General features: G+C 37.3%; 2 protein-coding genes across 3 annotated transcripts in view; one reads left to right on the top strand and one right to left on the bottom strand.

Moving 5' to 3' along the window:
- Positions 1 to 17,849, bottom strand: part of LOC145668129 (atrial natriuretic peptide receptor 1) — a 2,711,550-nt gene that overhangs the window by 2,060,752 nt on the left and 632,949 nt on the right. The window lies entirely within an intron of this gene.
- The window catches only part of LOC145669060 (testis-specific serine/threonine-protein kinase 4-like), a 110,956-nt gene continuing 96,529 nt past the window's right edge, over positions 3,423 to 17,849 (top strand). The window contains exons 1-3 of the mRNA XM_081737420.1: positions 3,423 to 3,470; positions 6,494 to 6,663; positions 8,787 to 8,936. Coding sequence (XP_081593546.1) covers positions 3,423 to 3,470; positions 6,494 to 6,663; positions 8,787 to 8,936 — 368 coding nt within the window. The remainder of the gene's footprint in view (positions 3,471 to 6,493; positions 6,664 to 8,786; positions 8,937 to 17,849) is intronic.

Raw genomic sequence — 17,849 nt, 5'->3', positions numbered from 1 at the left:
GAGGAGAATCCTCAGCGGCAAAGATCTCCAAGTTTAGAAGAGGATTGTCAAGCGAATGCGGCAGAAGTGAGTGCAGAACTCAATCACTAGCTGGAAGACCTATATTACTGTGACGATCACAATCCGATGCGACTTACATAACCTAATCAACTGCGATCGAATACAATTTCCAAACCGGTAACCACCTCCAATGAAATGAGGAAATGGTGCCGAGAACATGCAAAGTGGATCGCCGGTGGTGATTGGAAACGTGTAATATGGACCGATGAAACCTATTTCTATTTCGAAAAATAGACCGGGTTTATGAATCGCGAGTGCCCAAAGAAACCCATGTTCCATACGGTCTCTTCTCTAACCGTTATGACGGCGACTTAGTGGTTCTGCGAGCCGCAATTACGCTTCATTCCATTAGTCCTGTGAGTACGTTGCACCAACCTAAACGTGTTATTGAATAAATGTGTTACTTAAATGATTCCATTGTTCATATACAAGTAGTTAATCAAGAATGTACTCTCCTTTGTTGTTTACAACGTTCAACAAGTTTTTCAATACATCATAACAGTTTTTCAATACCTCATGCAGAAATCAGCTGTTTAAGACTCGAAAAAGTCATCCAACCAAGCTGTCATTTCTGCATCAGTATTGAAAGAAACTCCCCGCATAGCATTTAAAAGAGATCGAAAGAGTTGAAAATCTCTTGGTGCCAAATTGGGAGAGTATATTGGGTGTGGCAGTACTTCTCAACCATGAGTTTTAATGGCTTCCTTGGTCATATTGGCGATATGAGGGCGGGCGTTGTCGTGCAGCAAAAGAACACCATGCTGCCGATTAGGTCTTTTCTCTTGAATAGACGTGTTGGGTCGTTCAATTTGTTGCACATAGAGTGCCGCGTTGAAAGTTTGGTTCCTTTCAAGCAATTCGAAAAAGAGAATCCCTTCCCAGTCCCAACATACGCACAACATCGTTTTACGCGGATGAACGTCCTGTTTCGCGCGTGGGGTCGCTTGTTTACCGGGGCTAAGCCATTCCTTACGCTGCTTCACATTCATGTAGAGGCACCATTTTTCATCGCCAGTAACGATTCGGTGAAGAAATCGTTCTTTGTGTCCATGGATTGCACGGTGACGAGCAGCAAACCAGCGGAGATTGTGGCTCGTTGACTTTTGTTGGTGACACAAAGTGTGAGGCACCCATGCTCCACACTTCTGAACTTTGTCCATCGAGTGAAGATACTTCTCTACAGTAGTGTGGGAGCAATCCATTGTATCTGCTAGTTCCGATGTTGTTTGACGCGGATTTACATGCAAAAGGTGGTTCATCGTTCTTCATCGAACTCAACTGGACGGCCAGAACGAGGTACGTCTTTGAGGTCAAAATTTCCTTCTTTGAACTTTGCATACCAATCACGGGTGATTCTTTTAGCTATAGCACCCATTCCATACACAGCACAAATATTGCGAGCAGCTTCTGCGGCCTTAGAACCTTGATTAAAGGCAAAAAGAAGGAGGTGTCGAAAATGCTCATTCTTCTCAACTTGACATTCCATGTTAATGATCTGTAAATAACAAGAAAATGTATCTTAGTAACAACGAAACATATATTTAGGTAGAAGAATATATTCTCTTTCGGATGATGTACAACTTCGTGCCAAAAGTATTTAATGCCATACAGATTTTTACAGTTTAACAAAACGGCGGGAACTTAGTTGCCAACCTAATAAAATAGTCACGGAAATGTCTCATCAACTTATCATTATGATAATTATCAAAATTTTAGGTATAATATATCTTTGTTGTTGTCTTGGGCTAGCCATGCTGCAGCAGGGGAACTTAAGGAAAGAAGGGCCCAAAAATCCAAGCGGGGGACCATATATGTATATAATAAAAGGGGCCTGTTGCTATGGCTTCTAGCAAGCGAATCAAACCAACTGTTCATGTACTGGACGAACTCTGATTATTAAGCCCCCAAATACACCCTTCTGCGCCTAGAGTCGTAAAGATTTGTTATGGCACTGCTTAGGGACTTTTCAAACTTGCCAATTGATTTCTGGTACATAGAGCATAAAAGAAGTGGACTTGCTGAGGATTTTTTATTTTATCATTTTCTACTGAATTCCATGCGAGCAACAACTCTAAAACTGGGTATCTTGATTGATCGAAATTTGACACCCCTTTTCAGCAACTTATCGAATAACAGCGTCATTTCAGATTTTGGTAAAGGGGGGCTAGATTCTCCAATCATATAAGAATTTTACGGCTTATTATAAGTAAATTACTGTACAATTGATTAAAAATATGTATTTTTCAAATTCAGAAGGGGGCAATAGCCCCCTCCCTATGCCCTCCCCAAATATCGCCTCTTTTGTCGAAACCATAAGGATTTCAGCCGCGTCAGTTGTTTCCAGATATCATTGTTCATAATGGTAACACTGTAACGGCAGAGGATAAACTTAGCGCTCAGTAGGGATGAGCACGAGTCAAACTAAAACTCGACTCGAGTTTCGATTCGAGTCAAATGTAATTTTCTCGAGACGAGTTCCAAGCCGAGTCAGTCATTTTTAGGTCGAGTTTCGAGTCGAGTCGAATTTGCTAAATGGCTCGCTTGTTCAGCTCGTAACTCGTTTTGAAATCATGGCCTGATTAGACTGGAAAGCGGTGAGGAAGTAAGCATTAATGTGGAATACTTCTAGTTTGTTCACGAAAGGGGACACTACTCTCATCTCGTCTCGTCTCGTCTCGATAACGAGAGAATAGATTTTTATAAGGAGACAGCCTCAAATGTCTTGAGCACCAATATAAGTATTTATTGTAGTTCTTATCATCAAGGTTGAGACCTGCACCGTAGATTTTTTTTTAAGCCAAGCAGAAGCTCGATCCGGGTAGTGATGTCAATCGGCTCGATTCGATTCAATTGAGCGAATAGCTCGAGCCGGCTTGTTGGGATGAGCCATCGGCTCGGCTCAGTTGAGCAGATGGTTTGAGCCGGCTCGGTTACGACAAGCCATCGATTCGGCTGAATTCAGCCGATGGCTCGAGCCAGCTCGGTTGGGACGATTTATCGGCCCGACTCAATTAAGGCGATGGTTTGAGCTGCTCGGTTGGAAGGAGCCACCGACTCGAGCCAGCTCCGTTGAAACAAGTCTATCGTTTCGGTTCTACTCAGCTCAACTGATCCGATGGCTCGAACCGCTCGTTTGAGGTGAGCCATCACCTCGGATAGGATCGTATGAGCCATTGGCTCGAGCGGGCTAGGTTGGGTAAGCTGTTGACTCAGACCACTTCTTAGTTCGGCTCGATAGTGAATGTGCTGTGAGCCGAGCCGCTTGAGCCATTGACAACCCTAAACCCGGGCCGAGAAGATTGGAACATTTTTGGCAGGCGAACCCGAACACTTGCTTCTGCGGAACTCAAATCTCGTTAACAATGTCCTTGCCTCCTAAAGACTTCTCGACGACCGATATCGGCAGTCAAGTAGTTTTTAGTATTCCGATACAAACCACCTATCTTTCATGGTTATACACGGTGTTATAATAATAATAATAATAATAATAATAATAATAATAAATAATAATAATAATAATAATAATAATAATAATAATAATAATAAGTAGTAGTAGTAGTAGTAGTAGTACATGAATTGAACATTTTACGAAACCTTCAGTAAGAGGGATGCAAAACTCAGCATATAAACTCTTCATGAAAAATTAGAAAATACATGCCTCAGTATTTTCGCATCAGCAGCGAGACTATATATATAAGATGTGGACCCACAGTTTAACGTGGGATCCGAACCACATGAGCTCCCACGGGGAATCGAACCCGGGTCTCCCATTCAGTATTTTCCAGAATTTCGTTTCTAAGAGGGGGAAGGGTGATACTTTTAATATTCAATTTTTTTTTCTAAAACTACTCAATGTGAGGATTTGCTTAAATTTAAGCTGAAAAATTCGGTATATAGAATGAATTGAGAACAAGGAAATACATATTTCAACGTTTTCAAAAATTTCGCTCCTGATTAAGGAAAGATGTAATTTCTCCTGTATAATATCCACATTTCCCTTTCTTTATTTATAATATCCACATTTGCTTTCTATATTCAGAAAGTGCGGAATATAAGCGTTCGCTTAACTTGAAGGTTTGAAATTTTGTAGTTCTTTTTTTTTTTTTTTTTTTTTTTTTAAAGGTAATACGTGTTTCAGCAATTTCAAAAATACCGCTCTTAAAGAGAAAAAAATAGGACTATTTCTATAATATCCAAGTTTCATTTTCTTTATTATTCCGAAAGTGCTCAGTGTGAGGGTTCGATTAAGTTGGATGCGTGAAATTCGGCATATACTTTCCTAATGAAAAACGTGAAATACATTTCAGCGTTTTCAGAATTCCGCTTGAGAGGGGTAAAGGGGTCATTTCTATTTAATACCCTTTACGTATTCAGAAAGTGTCGAATTTGAGTATATATATATATATATATATATATATATATATACAGCGTGTCCTTAAAAACACTATCATATTTTAAAGTGGTATTATGTCGCTTTGGATAAACGTAGTTAAATGAAATTGGCCACATTTGACAGAAAAACTCATATTTTTACTATACGTCGTAGACACTGAATGTGGGCCCGATTCTCAGGGCTAGGTACAAATGCCTCCCGCACTAATAGATGGTCTTGTCCCACAATTGCCAACAGGGGCGCACTCAGGGAGATCCACTGTGAATATATATATATATATAGGCCTATGTGTGTGTGTGTGTGTGTATTACTTTGGACCCCTAAATAAAAAATTGACCTTTACGCACCTCATACACCTAGCATTTACATATGACACGTACCGCCGCACGCCTCCTCTGGTCTTCACTCAGGGAAGTATGACTAAGCTTCATTCCATATAAGACAAAACAAACTCTCCTATGAGAAATGTTTCCCATTGAGCCCGAGGCTGTAGATAAGATGATGTTTTGCAAAATACATATCGTAAGGGGCATGGGTGGGAAATAGAATGATTTTTTGACTTTCACCAGATCACCGGTATTAGGCGTAGAATCTTGAAATTTTGTATAAGTGTTCTCCTTGCACCTAGGCTGCAAGTAAGGCGAAGTTTAGCGAATTGCTTGTCCTACTGTTCAGCAAACAGTTTTGCAGAACCGACATTCAAAATGTCCAAACTCTTATGCCAGTTTCCGCAATCTCCCGTTCCCTACTGCATTAGATCGTCACCCAGCGACTTCACTTTCGTAAGTTGAGGGTTCGAAAATAACTGACGGTGGAACACAAGAAGCCCTGCGTCCGCTTTGACCTTTCTGCTATGTTATCACCAGGAAAGTGACCAGTTCCTCAATCGCATGGTCAACAGAGGCGAAAAATGAGTGTCGTACATGAAGCCAGAAACTAAGAAACAGTCCATTTACTGACGACATAGGATTTCAGGTGTCAAGATCAAATTTAAACAAACATTGTCTGTCCGAAAATTGTTGTGTACAGTCTTCTGGGACTACAACGGTGGTCTTCTAATCCATTTCTTACGCAAGGGTCACACCATCACAGCCGAACGCGGTGTTGTGACACTTTTCCACAACTGCAGGTCCATACACTTCACAAAACTGTCGGTAGATCCCTGACGCCGACAACTTCTTAGTACCCGGCTATTTGAGGCGATCGCAAAGATTATTTATTGCTCATTCGTACTCTTGAAATACGCTGACCATGTATTTAAATGTAGATGGCTAATCATAAACGCGAAAGCAATAAAATCGCTGAGAAAACGTCAGCTCGAGCGTATTTGGTGCGGGTCGGAACAATAGACCGCCTGCTGTTTAAAAGATTTCAAAAGGAAGAAAAAAAAAGGAAAGACGTGTTGCCAGGCAAAGGGATTGTAACAAGAAACAGCTGCTTGGAAGATGGTTTGTGCAGAGTATTGAACTCTGCTATTACACACCTGGATCTTTCAAAAAGACCCGGAAACCCTGAGTGGCTCACAGTATGATTTACACATCTGGTGAAAGTAAAATTACTGAATAGCCACTTTGGCCGCGTTCGCTACAGGGGATAACGCTTTCTCAAAAAGCCTTAGACTTAGGGTAGAAAAATCTAATTACGGTGCGTACCTCGCATTTAGCCACGTGATATTTACCCCAGTTCTGTAAACACTGGCTCCACATAAGTGGACTCGCGCCAACTTATAACTTTGTGTTCCTCCTCAACTCCTGCGTAAGCGCGTCCCGCTTTGATCACACGTGCTATCTTGGGCACTTTCGAAACTTACCATACTTTCTCTATATGCCTCGTGTTTAATCACTTGCAGTTTTCATTCTATTTGATTTCGAAGTATTGGCTTGTCCGTATTGGTAAACCCTTTACTTATTTAGAACACATATATCGTTAACATGTGGTCCTACTTTGACCTATAGTATTTTTTAAGACAAATAATCCATTTCCATTTTCTTTCATGAAGTGATTGTGTTATAATATTATATATGGTGTTCTTTGTTCTAGGTGGCGTACTCTGAAAAGCATGGAGGCAAAGCAGGAGTAAAAATAGTCTCGAAGTTTCAGACACCTTCGGATTTCTTACAGAAGTTCTTGCCTCGAGAAATCGAGGTGGTCAAAGGTTTAAAACATCCGAATCTCATTCGTTTTCTTCAATCAATCGAGACGACTCATAGGTATGTAAAACAGGTGTGTAAACGAGCTCGACGAAAAAAAAAAGGAAAGAAAAAGAAAAAACTGCTTCTTAACTTTTGGTTACTTTGTGATAGTCTTGGTGTCAAAAATATTTGCTCAATCACTCTCATATGGTACAGCATTGATAGCCAATCCACAACGTAATGTGGCTTAAACAAAATTAGAGCCAGTTTTAGGAGCCATTTTCCATTTCCTTTTCCTTCCCTGAGACAACGGTATGCTCAATGTACGGAAGTTATACATTTTCTGAATCTTCATTCTATTGTTCGTATCTTGCTTTTTATTTCACATATCTAGACCAATTAGGGCCTGAACTAGGAAAATTTGAAAGTAACAATATAAAATTTGCGTTTTTCAAAGATCCGGTCCGGTGACAAAGGCCTTGCCTTGCAGAATAGTCTTCGAAATCAGTAAGAAGATATTTTTACAGCTAAAAGTGAAGTCCCGATTCAGGTATATTGTTGGGACAACTATACACTCTTCCTGTTTTGCATGAAATTAAAAAATCAAGAAATCATACTTTTTTTTTTATTTATTCACAGGTCCCCATTTGGCGATCACTGTTGTGACTATGTCTTGCCACCTTTTATACCATTAAACATTCTTTTTATTTTATCCCATTTTGATGCTGACAATTTTGCTTCATGTCAATTGTCAATTAATGTGACGTCAAGGGTTGGACAAAATAGCTACAAGACAATTATAAAAGTACAAGAGTAAGAAATGGATCTGAAACACTCTCCAGTCTTTTTTCTATTATATGCTAAAATTCAAATTTTAAATTTGTGAATTTATTTATCCTAATAAGTATTTTCTTCCCGTTTTGTCCAACGGGTATGACGAAATTGAGAAAATCAATAGCAAGAACTAAGGTTTTCGGGAGAAATACATGTCCAGGATCGAATTTTATGCATAAAATTACATCAGTAAATTGTCAAAAGATGCGATAGTAGAACTAAGAAAGAGGCATTCTAACTAAATGTGCCATATGCAGAGGAGAACAGGCCAATAAAATATTGTTTTCATTTTGAAAATTTTAATTCTTGCAAATTTGCTGAAGAGTGGCTTAGATATAGTAGGGCCTATACCTATTAAATCTTCTACATGCATTGTTTCTCGCATACATTTCAACATTAATGCCAAATGTTATAATACAGACAAAAGATGTTCTTTCTATCAATATCTATAGATGGTAAACTCCTCTAAATAAAAAATATAGATAAATTGTAAAATGTCATTAGTGAAAGAGCATTTGAAATTTTTTAAAGAACAAAAGTCACATAGAACATAAAATCTGTTTTTTACGTACCACTGCACAACTCATGTGCCCGCTTTTGACCCGGCAAACACTGAATCCTTTATTGCTATTTCATCTACAATGCAATAGATGAAATAGCAAGGAAATCACTAGCAGTGATTTCATCTACAATTTCACAAAAGATGCAAAGATTTGTGAATGGGTCGGCTGCTAATTTTAGATGTGGTTGACTGCGTCTAACAGCTTGAAGCATCTTGGTAAGTCGCAAATGTCTAAATACATCCAGGAGATCCCGTAGAGTGGATCTTGAGTCTTCAGGCTGATCTTCATTCATCGATAATTTTAGTGGTTTCTATGGAGAACTGGTATTTTTGACGTAAGTTGGTAGAGCAGTGGGCGGCTCGGGACAACTGGTGGAGAGTAAGCATAATGGCGAGAAGTAATTTATCTAAAAATGTATTCGATTATAAGCGCCCCTTTAGAATTTTAGCCTTACATTTTTTTTGAAAAACAGGAGGCACTTATATTTCAGTAAATATAGTATTTGGAATATGACATGTATAGTGTTTGCATAAAAAATACCTTGTCTCTTTTTTTTTTTTTTTTTTGAATTTTGCACACAAATACTAGATACTTAATTAATTTTATATTCTTTGTATCAGACTATTCGTATATTAGCAAGAATTATTAAATTGCTACTGTATAGAAAGAAATAGATTTGTACATAAAATGTCACATCATACATTGCTTCTTAATACTAGTCATTTATATTGCCCCTTACTGTCAGAATTACCCTATAGAAATGCAAGTATTAAATTTAACTTTTACGATATTATATCTTTTTAGAGTATACATCATCATGCAGTACACAGAAAACGGAAGCCTCTTAGATATTATCCGGAAGGAGAAACGCATAAATGAAGTTCGTGCGAAACGATGGTTTCGTCAGTTGGTTGACGCTATTGAATACTGTCATGACAATGGTGCTGTTTATAGGCAAGGATTGAACCTATTATTTAAACTGATTAAATTAATATACACATGTTTAATTATAAATACAATAGTAATAAATTATAATTTGAAATATCAGGCCCATATTTAAGTATTTTACGCCTATGTCCTCCCAAAACTTTGGTACCCTCCACCCTCTATATTGGTTCGTATCGGTAAAAGGTGGAGCGTACAAAACCAAATGCAGATTACACAGGCAACCAATAACCAATAGCCTCGCAGTCAGCTTCTTCTAGCGCCAGTAGTGTCGTAACGACAACATCTGAGGGTGAGGCTAAAGGAGATGGTGATAATGAGAAACGAATGAAATGGTGGAATGAATAAAGTAGGAGGAAACGGGAGAATCCTGAGAAACTCACGCACCCTGTGTTTGTCCACCACAAAGTCCAAAAAAAATTGGTGCCACCATAATCGAACCAGGTACCCCACGCACCAAAGGGGAACGCTCTACCATTGAGCCACCGTGGCTCCTTTAATTTTATATATTAGATTAGACCCAGTAAAAAAGGCAAAGAGAGTGAAGCCGAAACTCTGTCGTCTTAACACGAGATTCAACTATTGGGTTGAGCAATTTAATCAGTTACGATATCAACGAAAGCGAAAGGTTCCAAACAATATGCCTACTAGAATTAAGAAAGCATAGCCATTTAATTTCATGTAAGTAGGTTTCTTACCTTCCATATGTTTCATCTATTTATTCATTATTTGTTTCCTCGTAAAACAATTTCTTCCTTTTTTAAAATAAATAAAAGAAATGATAGTCGTAGATACTATTAAAATTTAGAAGTTAATGCGAAAAAATATTATTCTATTAGAGGAACTGATTTCTCATACTCTGTTAACAATGTAACCCAACACTAAATTATGACAGATGTATTGGCAGAAGTGCATCATGCTTGACCCATCCATTAAGAATAATGTTATGTTCTTGATAGTTAAAGCAGCAAATCAGGATTAATATGCATAGTGTAACCACACTATCAGTTGCATGTAAAACTTCACCTATTAAGACATTTAGTGCATGATGTAAAGTTAAAATAGTTTGGTTAATTTGCATATTAACGTAGCAGTGTTTCGAATACGGTACTTTCTGTCAGAATATCATCACTTCCATGAAGAAAAAAGAACGAAGAATAAAATTACTTTTTCTTTTGCTATTCCCCTTCGTCCTCCATTGCCTTAAATATAATAATAATACAGGGTTAGCCTAAAAGAAATAGACAAGTTGTACTATGTATAAAATGTTATGTATTTTTTTGAGCAAAAAGATTTTACCTGTGGTCATGCGTATTATAGGGAGCTAGCTTGTTTACCAGCGGGAGCTGAGGTAAAGGGGGAAAATTTTCAACAATTTTTCTGCCTGACTCTTGCAATACTCCCTTACCCTCCTTCTATATGTCAGCGTTGCCAGGGTTAAAAAATTGTCATATGAATGTCATTCTGAAGAGTTAGTGTGAGTTGGTTATTTCTTGTGTACTGTTGTGGTTACGGTTTTGTTGCTTATTATTCATTTGACAATGGCTTCACAGCGTAAGAGAGGGCAAACTATACATAGCGAAGCTAGAGAAGTAATAAGGAAGGCCATAGTGCAGTGCGACGATGTAATATGCCATTACAGTCTAATGAGATGATGTTTTTAATAGGAGGGTGCCCGAAATTTTTTGCACCGACTGTACTTGACGTTTAACAAAAAATTTCTGGCTGTTCATACAATTCGTAATATTATTCGGTATTCTATTTCAAATTAACATGGAAAACTGTAAAAAAAAATTCATTGCGAATGATAGTTTTGGGAATCAATATCTTTATTTATATTTTAAATTAGTTATAAATCTTGCATATGTATATGTAAATGGATTATTACAATTCTTACGGTGTCAGTGCTATCCGAAAATATAGATCCACTATTGGACGGAACTTTCCAGATCAAATAACCAATCTAAAATTCGACAGAATTTTCAGGACCACCCTTCACCTCTCTTTTAGATACCTAGGTCCTTCTAAAATCTAGTTTAATTCAGATTTTACCAAATTTTATTCGTTTCAAAGCCCCACCGCCAAAATGCTTAGTTTTGATTGGCTGATAAACCCACGCTATGATATTAGGGCGCAATTATTCCATTCCACGCCGGGAAGTGTTACTGAAGACACTGGATTTTGATCGTCTAGCTTAAAAAGTCGAAAGGAGTGAGAGAAACTACAAATAAAGGTAATATTGTGACGTTATTAACATCTAAAAATCACTGGAAGTCTTGGGAGCCATAAACTACTAAATTTCAGAGTAAAAAACTGGACTAAAAAGCAAAATTAGGAAGCATAATTTAGTAACGCCATGTTGAGCAGCTATAGTTAATAGTGGACAGGTTTGTGAAGTGCATCAGTTCGCGAGTTATTCTTAGGGATCCACAAATAGTTTCGGAAAGTGGTGTTTTCCCCTTAAAATACTTTTATCCTCAAAATCATTCCTTTTCTAGTTACGTAAGACCTGCCCCACTACCGTTTGTGTTCGTGTATATAGTGGATGTGATTTCTTTTCGTATTTATTCATTAGTAACATGGCGGTATTTAATTTCTTTGTAGTTAAGATAGGTAGAATAATGCACGTGTAAATTTACAGTAAGGGCTCCTATCTGACTCCCAAATTGGGAGTACGGCTTCCAGCGGGATGAGTTGAATATTTACTTTTGTTTCCGGGTTCCTGCCCCTTCAGGGCAGGGGTCCTATTGTTAGCTAATACTTTGATATGTCCCCTCAGGGCATTGATTAAACAGGTTAAGTAAATAATGTGATTTAGTAAATATAAGGGCCAGTTGGCCCTGTTCATTTCTTTCCTTTCGTTACTTTTCATAGAGCCGATTTAACATGGTAAAATATGAATTTTTTCTGTGTATATTTATTAGTATAACATGTATTAATGTAGTGTGTAGTATGAATGTGGCATGTATGTGTTCCTAATGTAGTAAACATTTTCTAGTAGTAGTAATTGTGGTAGTTAAGTGATGAAAAAGTGTGTGATATAATTAAATATGGACAGTGTAGTATTTACTATACGATAATTTTTTTATTATTCCGTCATTAAGTGAACTCATACACAATATTTAAAAGTGAACGTAATATAGTATAATAATTCCGTGTACAAGGTCACATTCAGTTGTTCAAGGGTTGATTATATCGTCGCTAGCCCTAGTGTCAAAAGTCAGTACTAACCGCCATTCTTCTGTCGAGATGCTTAGTGATTTAGTTTTCATGAAATTGACCTTTCTTTCCGAAATAAAACCTAGAAGGTATAATTCACAGCCCATATGAATGTACAGTTAGGTCAAGTGACCCAAAATTAATATATGCTGAAAATTTCAACATTCTGCCTAGTCTAGAAATCGAAATATTTAAGTAAATAAACAATACGTAAATTTTTAACAGAAATCGGGCGATATGATGCTAGTTCTTCGCTTTGAAATTATATTAGATGTTCATTTTTTCTTCGTGGCTGCAGAAGTTCATTGTTGCTGCAGAATTTCATAAACATTAAACATTATAGCAGATAATTCTATTTTCGGTGAACATACGTAGGATTTTTTTTCTTTCGTTCTTAATAAAGCTACCAGGTATTACGTAGTATTGTGTGTGTGGTGAAAGAGTCTTGAGTTCGAGTGAGGTTGTCGTGCGGTGATCGGAATGGGAAATGTTTGTAGTGATTATAGGTTTTAAAGTGTTATGATGAAATGTGTATATAGGCTGGGCGTAGATAGAGGAAACAGGGTGTTTGTAGAATATAGCGTCGTAGCAAATGAAAAGAATGATGATATGAATATAATATGAATATTAATGTGAATATGAATATAAAGTATATGAATATTGTAATAAATGAATATCGAATATAGGACACCCATATAGTTAAATATATAGTAGCCCAGTGAATATTTCGCCGCGTGTTGATATATAGATATTGAATAGATACGTGTAGCTACAAACATCTCAAGTTCTGACCCCTGCACCATGATATCACGCGGACCGGAGGGCGATATATAGTCGGACTATGGTAATACTTTGTAGTTTAATGTGTTATAATAATAATCAACCATAGTAATACCATCTGATAGAATGGGTAGCATCATATAATCGCAGACTAGACATACTGAATGATAAATTATGAAAGGACAATAGTAGTTATACAACAGGGCTGTAGTGAATCATATCTTCTGGTCGGTTTTAAAAATAGAATATACCACTCCGTGAGATTTTTTTTTCTTCACGTTACCTACTCAGGCTAGCTTATAATGTTCATGGAGGCGACAGTTCTGATAGGGTTACAGAATCAAAACAATTAATTATTGAAATTTATTATCCCGTACCCGGGCATCGACACCTCCCCCTTTGAATATTTTCGTTTTCTTTTCTTAGTTTCCAAACTAGATAGTGATGGAAATTAATCGATGCCTCAGAATTTAGCGCATTCTGCGAAGGGGAGCTATCGGTGAAGTTTGGCAATAGAAATCGCCGATCCAAAATTCAGTTTATTTAATTTTTTTTTTATTTCGGCAAATCATTAGTTAGGGATATCTTAGATAATACTTCTATTCTAGTTTCATTACTCTCCTCGAACCTTCTTAGTTTTTCTAAGGGGTCGAATATTTTTTTTCTTAGAGATTTCAAAATTGGGGACGCAGTTACCTGGTCCCTTCCCCCTCTCCTTTTATCCTGCTGGTTTGGGCCGGATACGGGGCTCGGATTTCAATCTTACAACCAAACTTTTGTGGGATTGGGATCTGATGGACACAGAACTTGCATCCTTGGCAGCAGGGCGCCCCCTTGAGTCTACGTATTTGAGTAGACCACCCTTTTGGCATATTAAGGATATTTTGGCTATGGATTTGTTGAGAGTGAAATTCGACTTCTATCTTTGTAGCGTTAGTTATTTCTCACTTAAGTCTTTGGCGCCCCTATTCTTCGTCTTCCTTCTTCTCTATCTCTCTCTCTGTCTTCATTTCTTCAAGTTTTTTTTAATTTTTCAACCTCCCCCCCCCCGATTTTGAACTTGTTGCTTACGATTTATTTAACGTACAACTCTGATCTGAAATTACCAGCTGAGACGTTGCAAGACACGATTCATGAATGGAGTAGATAATGATTGGGTCCTCCATCACATTTTGACCTATCGCTGAAATGAACAAAGACGTAGTATTTGACGACACTTCGATTACGTTCTTTCACCGTCGTTCCTCTTAAGTTTTTTTTTTTTTGTAATCCATTGGTCACTTTCCTTTCTGTTTTGGTTTTCGATTACTTTGTAGTTAACCTGGGCCCAGAAATTGTACTTTGGTTTATCTAGTTATATCTTTAGAAATGCTCTGTGTTACGTGCCTGCCTCACAAAGTTTTTTTTCATGATTTAAGCACGAATTGATTATATAAAAGTGAAAAATTTATAGATGCGCGGTATCAGGTAGAAAAGCGATTTTCTTTTTTCATATGTAATGTCGGAAGTCATTTGTTTTGGACAATGTTTGCAACCTTGTCAAAATTTTATTATTGGGGTGATTAATTTAAATGTGTGTGCATTTATTGAATATAAATATATATATAGAGAGAGAAATGAATACGTCGAAATGTATATGTACTTAGTATACGAATATGATTTTATAGTAAAAGTATGATATTAAAAGTATTATATGAATATATGTAAGAGCGCTCGTGTCTGTTCCCCTAAACGTGTGTTGGTTGCTATAGTTTACCAGTAAGTTCTCCGACGAATGTAAGAATGTAGATTTTGTTAAGAATACCGCCGTGCACTCAAGTGAGTTTTCCTTTTCTTTTGAATGAATGTAAATGATACCTTATGTAATTATGTAATGGCATGTATTGGAAAGTAACGGCAGGTCTAAACGTAACTCACATCATAACGAATATTATCCCTGAACTACTAACCAAAAACCATTGTGGAAAGTGTACCTTGAATCCTTCTCACCTGCATATGTATCCTATGACTTGACCAGTTTTTTTTAATCCTCAATTTAAACCTTCATACTCCGTACACCTGTGGAAGATCATTTTAAATCCGAACCATGTATAAATATATACGAAAGTGATCCTAAGGAAAGGCCTCATGACGTGTCCCAGTGATGCATAAATAACTTAAAACTATTCAATTAATAAGTTTGGAAATGGACCGTCTAAGAGGAGAAACATCCTCTAGCGATAGTGATTTTTCGAAATCCCTGGATGGGTATAAAGCGTCGCAGTGTGCGATTGCAGATATAAACTGTTAAAAGTTATAAACCAAGTATAGACGACGAATGGTTTTGTAAACCAATAGATATATATATATAGAGAGAGAGATATATAAACACGAACGAAGTTAAATGGAGCGAAATGTTCTGGACACTACGAGTAGTGCGTGATTTGTGATTTGAACGCTCAAAATCATTAATATTTTATTACCCAATGTGAGGTAGAGACTCATATAAGTTCTGATACACTTAAAAGTTTTTTTTCTTTTCTTTCCTCTTTGTCCATTTTTTTTAAGTGAAATAAGTGTCTTCTTTGCATATGTCGCAAATCATAATTTTGCTTTAGCATGTCTAAGATACAATATATGTAATTATTTTTATTTGTCAAGATGATTGAATATATAAAAATTTACTAGAATATAACACTATGTACTCTATTAATATATGACCAAGAACTTGTGCTTTTAATATTTTCTTATAATTATTTGTGTTGTCCCTTTTTTTTCCACTATGAATGTAATAAACTATTTGTACCTTTGTAGTTAGTTGGTTTCCTTTAAACATATATACACTGTCCTGAGTGAGTGAGCGAGTGAATGCATGATAGATTTAATATAAGTAATTTTAGTGATATCATCTGTTGTATTAACATCTATAATATATGTGTCATGTTTCAACATATGTGTTAAGGTAAATAACTTAGGTCATGAAGGACCGTCACTAACGGTTTAAATCGGCTCGAGGAGTGAAGCAAAAATAGCAGGATGAGCCTAAATACGACATCTTTCTTCCAGGAAGTTGAGACTTTTATTGATACGATACATAAATTTATATTGAGTTGATAAGTTTGATTTTTTTTTCTTGGCTAATTCATATGTGTGGTCGATCCTAGAGAACAGAGTTCAGATGCTGGATGGTTATCAATCACTGGTTAGAATAACAGTACAAAGAATTAAATTTCACTTTTCTCATTTCCAGGTCTAGGTTTGGGCAACCCCAAGATCGTGGTGCCTGGAGCTAGGTCTGGGTGGTATGAGGGAACATGTGTCTATTCCGAAGCATTCCAAAATTGATTAGTCGTTAATAACATTTAGAATGATTCATCTTTCAACGACTTTCCCGACCTCTTACTATATTTCCGGAATTATCCAGTAATCTGTTTCTTATTAAAATACCCTATTTCTTTTCTTTCTTCTTTACCTACCTCCTTCTTTTACCCTTCTACTTTCTTCTCTTTCTTTCCTATTTCTAAATGAAAGAAAACGGAGTCATGATTGAGAGTAGTCGCTATTTGCACGGTCAATAAGTTGTTTCGATGAGTTTTCTTCGGGAGTCCGATATGGAATAATTAACAATAACAAAAGGTTTATTGGAAGTTACTTTATTGAAGAATAATCATGATTTCGATTAGTAGATGATGTTTCGTAAATCGTTCTCGTTCAAAGAAAGTTAATTTTTAGCGACTCCTCTACATTGCGCTTTTCTTCGTTTATTACTATTTTTTTTATTTTTTATTTTTTATTGTTTTCTTTCAACGAAGAAGCGAGGGAGAAAAAACTGAAGCATTTGTTATCACAGCCTAATTTGCGTGTGTCCAGGGATCTTCGATAGGGATTTCATAATTGCATAAACTCTTTGAATTAAGTGAGTATTAGCTGAATTTTTTGACAACGCACCGGCAACCCTGCCCAGGATCGTCGAGTGACCGTTTCTTGGAGACGGGGTGGGGCACCTGTCAATCAACTCTGAATTCCTCAACCTCGCATTAAAGCCAGCTCCCTATAATACATACTTGAGGTTTTGCGGCTAACAGTTTTGCTTTTGTTTCAGTGATGAGCAAGGATGTTATAAAATAGAGGATCTGCCCATACAACAAAATCGTGAAGCCATACGTCACAGTTTGTCCACACCCTGCCCACTCCGCTCCACTAAGATCGCAATGTTTCGAGCCAACAATCATTGCGGAAAGAGAGTAGCCAATCATACGTGATACGGCTCAGAGGACGCTCGGTTGTTTTTTTGGCTTCATTGACTTCATAGAATAAAGATACGTATGGGCAGATCCTCTATTTTGTAACATCCTTGGTGATGGGTGTGTGACGTAAGCGGCCTTGCCCTCGAACTTGACCTTGACGTGGCTTGGAGAAATATGGAGAGACAAGTTGAGAAGACATGCCAAGACAAATTTAGTTACTGTAGTCAACGTAATTTTACGACACAGTATGAGAACAGCCACCCACACGGCAGTCCATTTATGACTGGGTGCATAAATTTGATGTAACACGTTTTCTGTGTAAGAAAAAAAACACCGGAAGACCTCCAGTGTCAAATGAAACAGTTGAGCGCGTTCGTGCGAACTACGCTCGCAACCCGAGGAAATCAACGAGACGTGCAAGAAAGAAACTTGATATGCCTCAAAAGACTGTCTGGAACATTCTACGCAAACGTCTCAAGTTCTATCCATATCGATTGGAATTACTGCAAAATCTCAGTGAAAGTGACAAACAGCAACGTTTAGAGTTTTTGTGTTCATCAAAATCTTTGTGAAGAAAAAGATGACTTCCTTCAGCTACTTACATTTAGGGACGAATCAACCTTTCACATTAGTGGTGTCGTATATGGGGAAGTGAAAACCCTCACGAGATTGTGGAGCAGATTCGAGACTCCCCAAA

This window comes from Thermobia domestica, chromosome 13 (assembly GCF_964235325.1).
Source record: "Thermobia domestica chromosome 13, izTheDome1.hap1.1, whole genome shotgun sequence".
Lineage (NCBI taxonomy): Eukaryota > Metazoa > Arthropoda > Insecta > Zygentoma > Lepismatidae > Thermobia > Thermobia domestica.
This window is presented reverse-complemented; position numbering and strand designations above follow the sequence as displayed.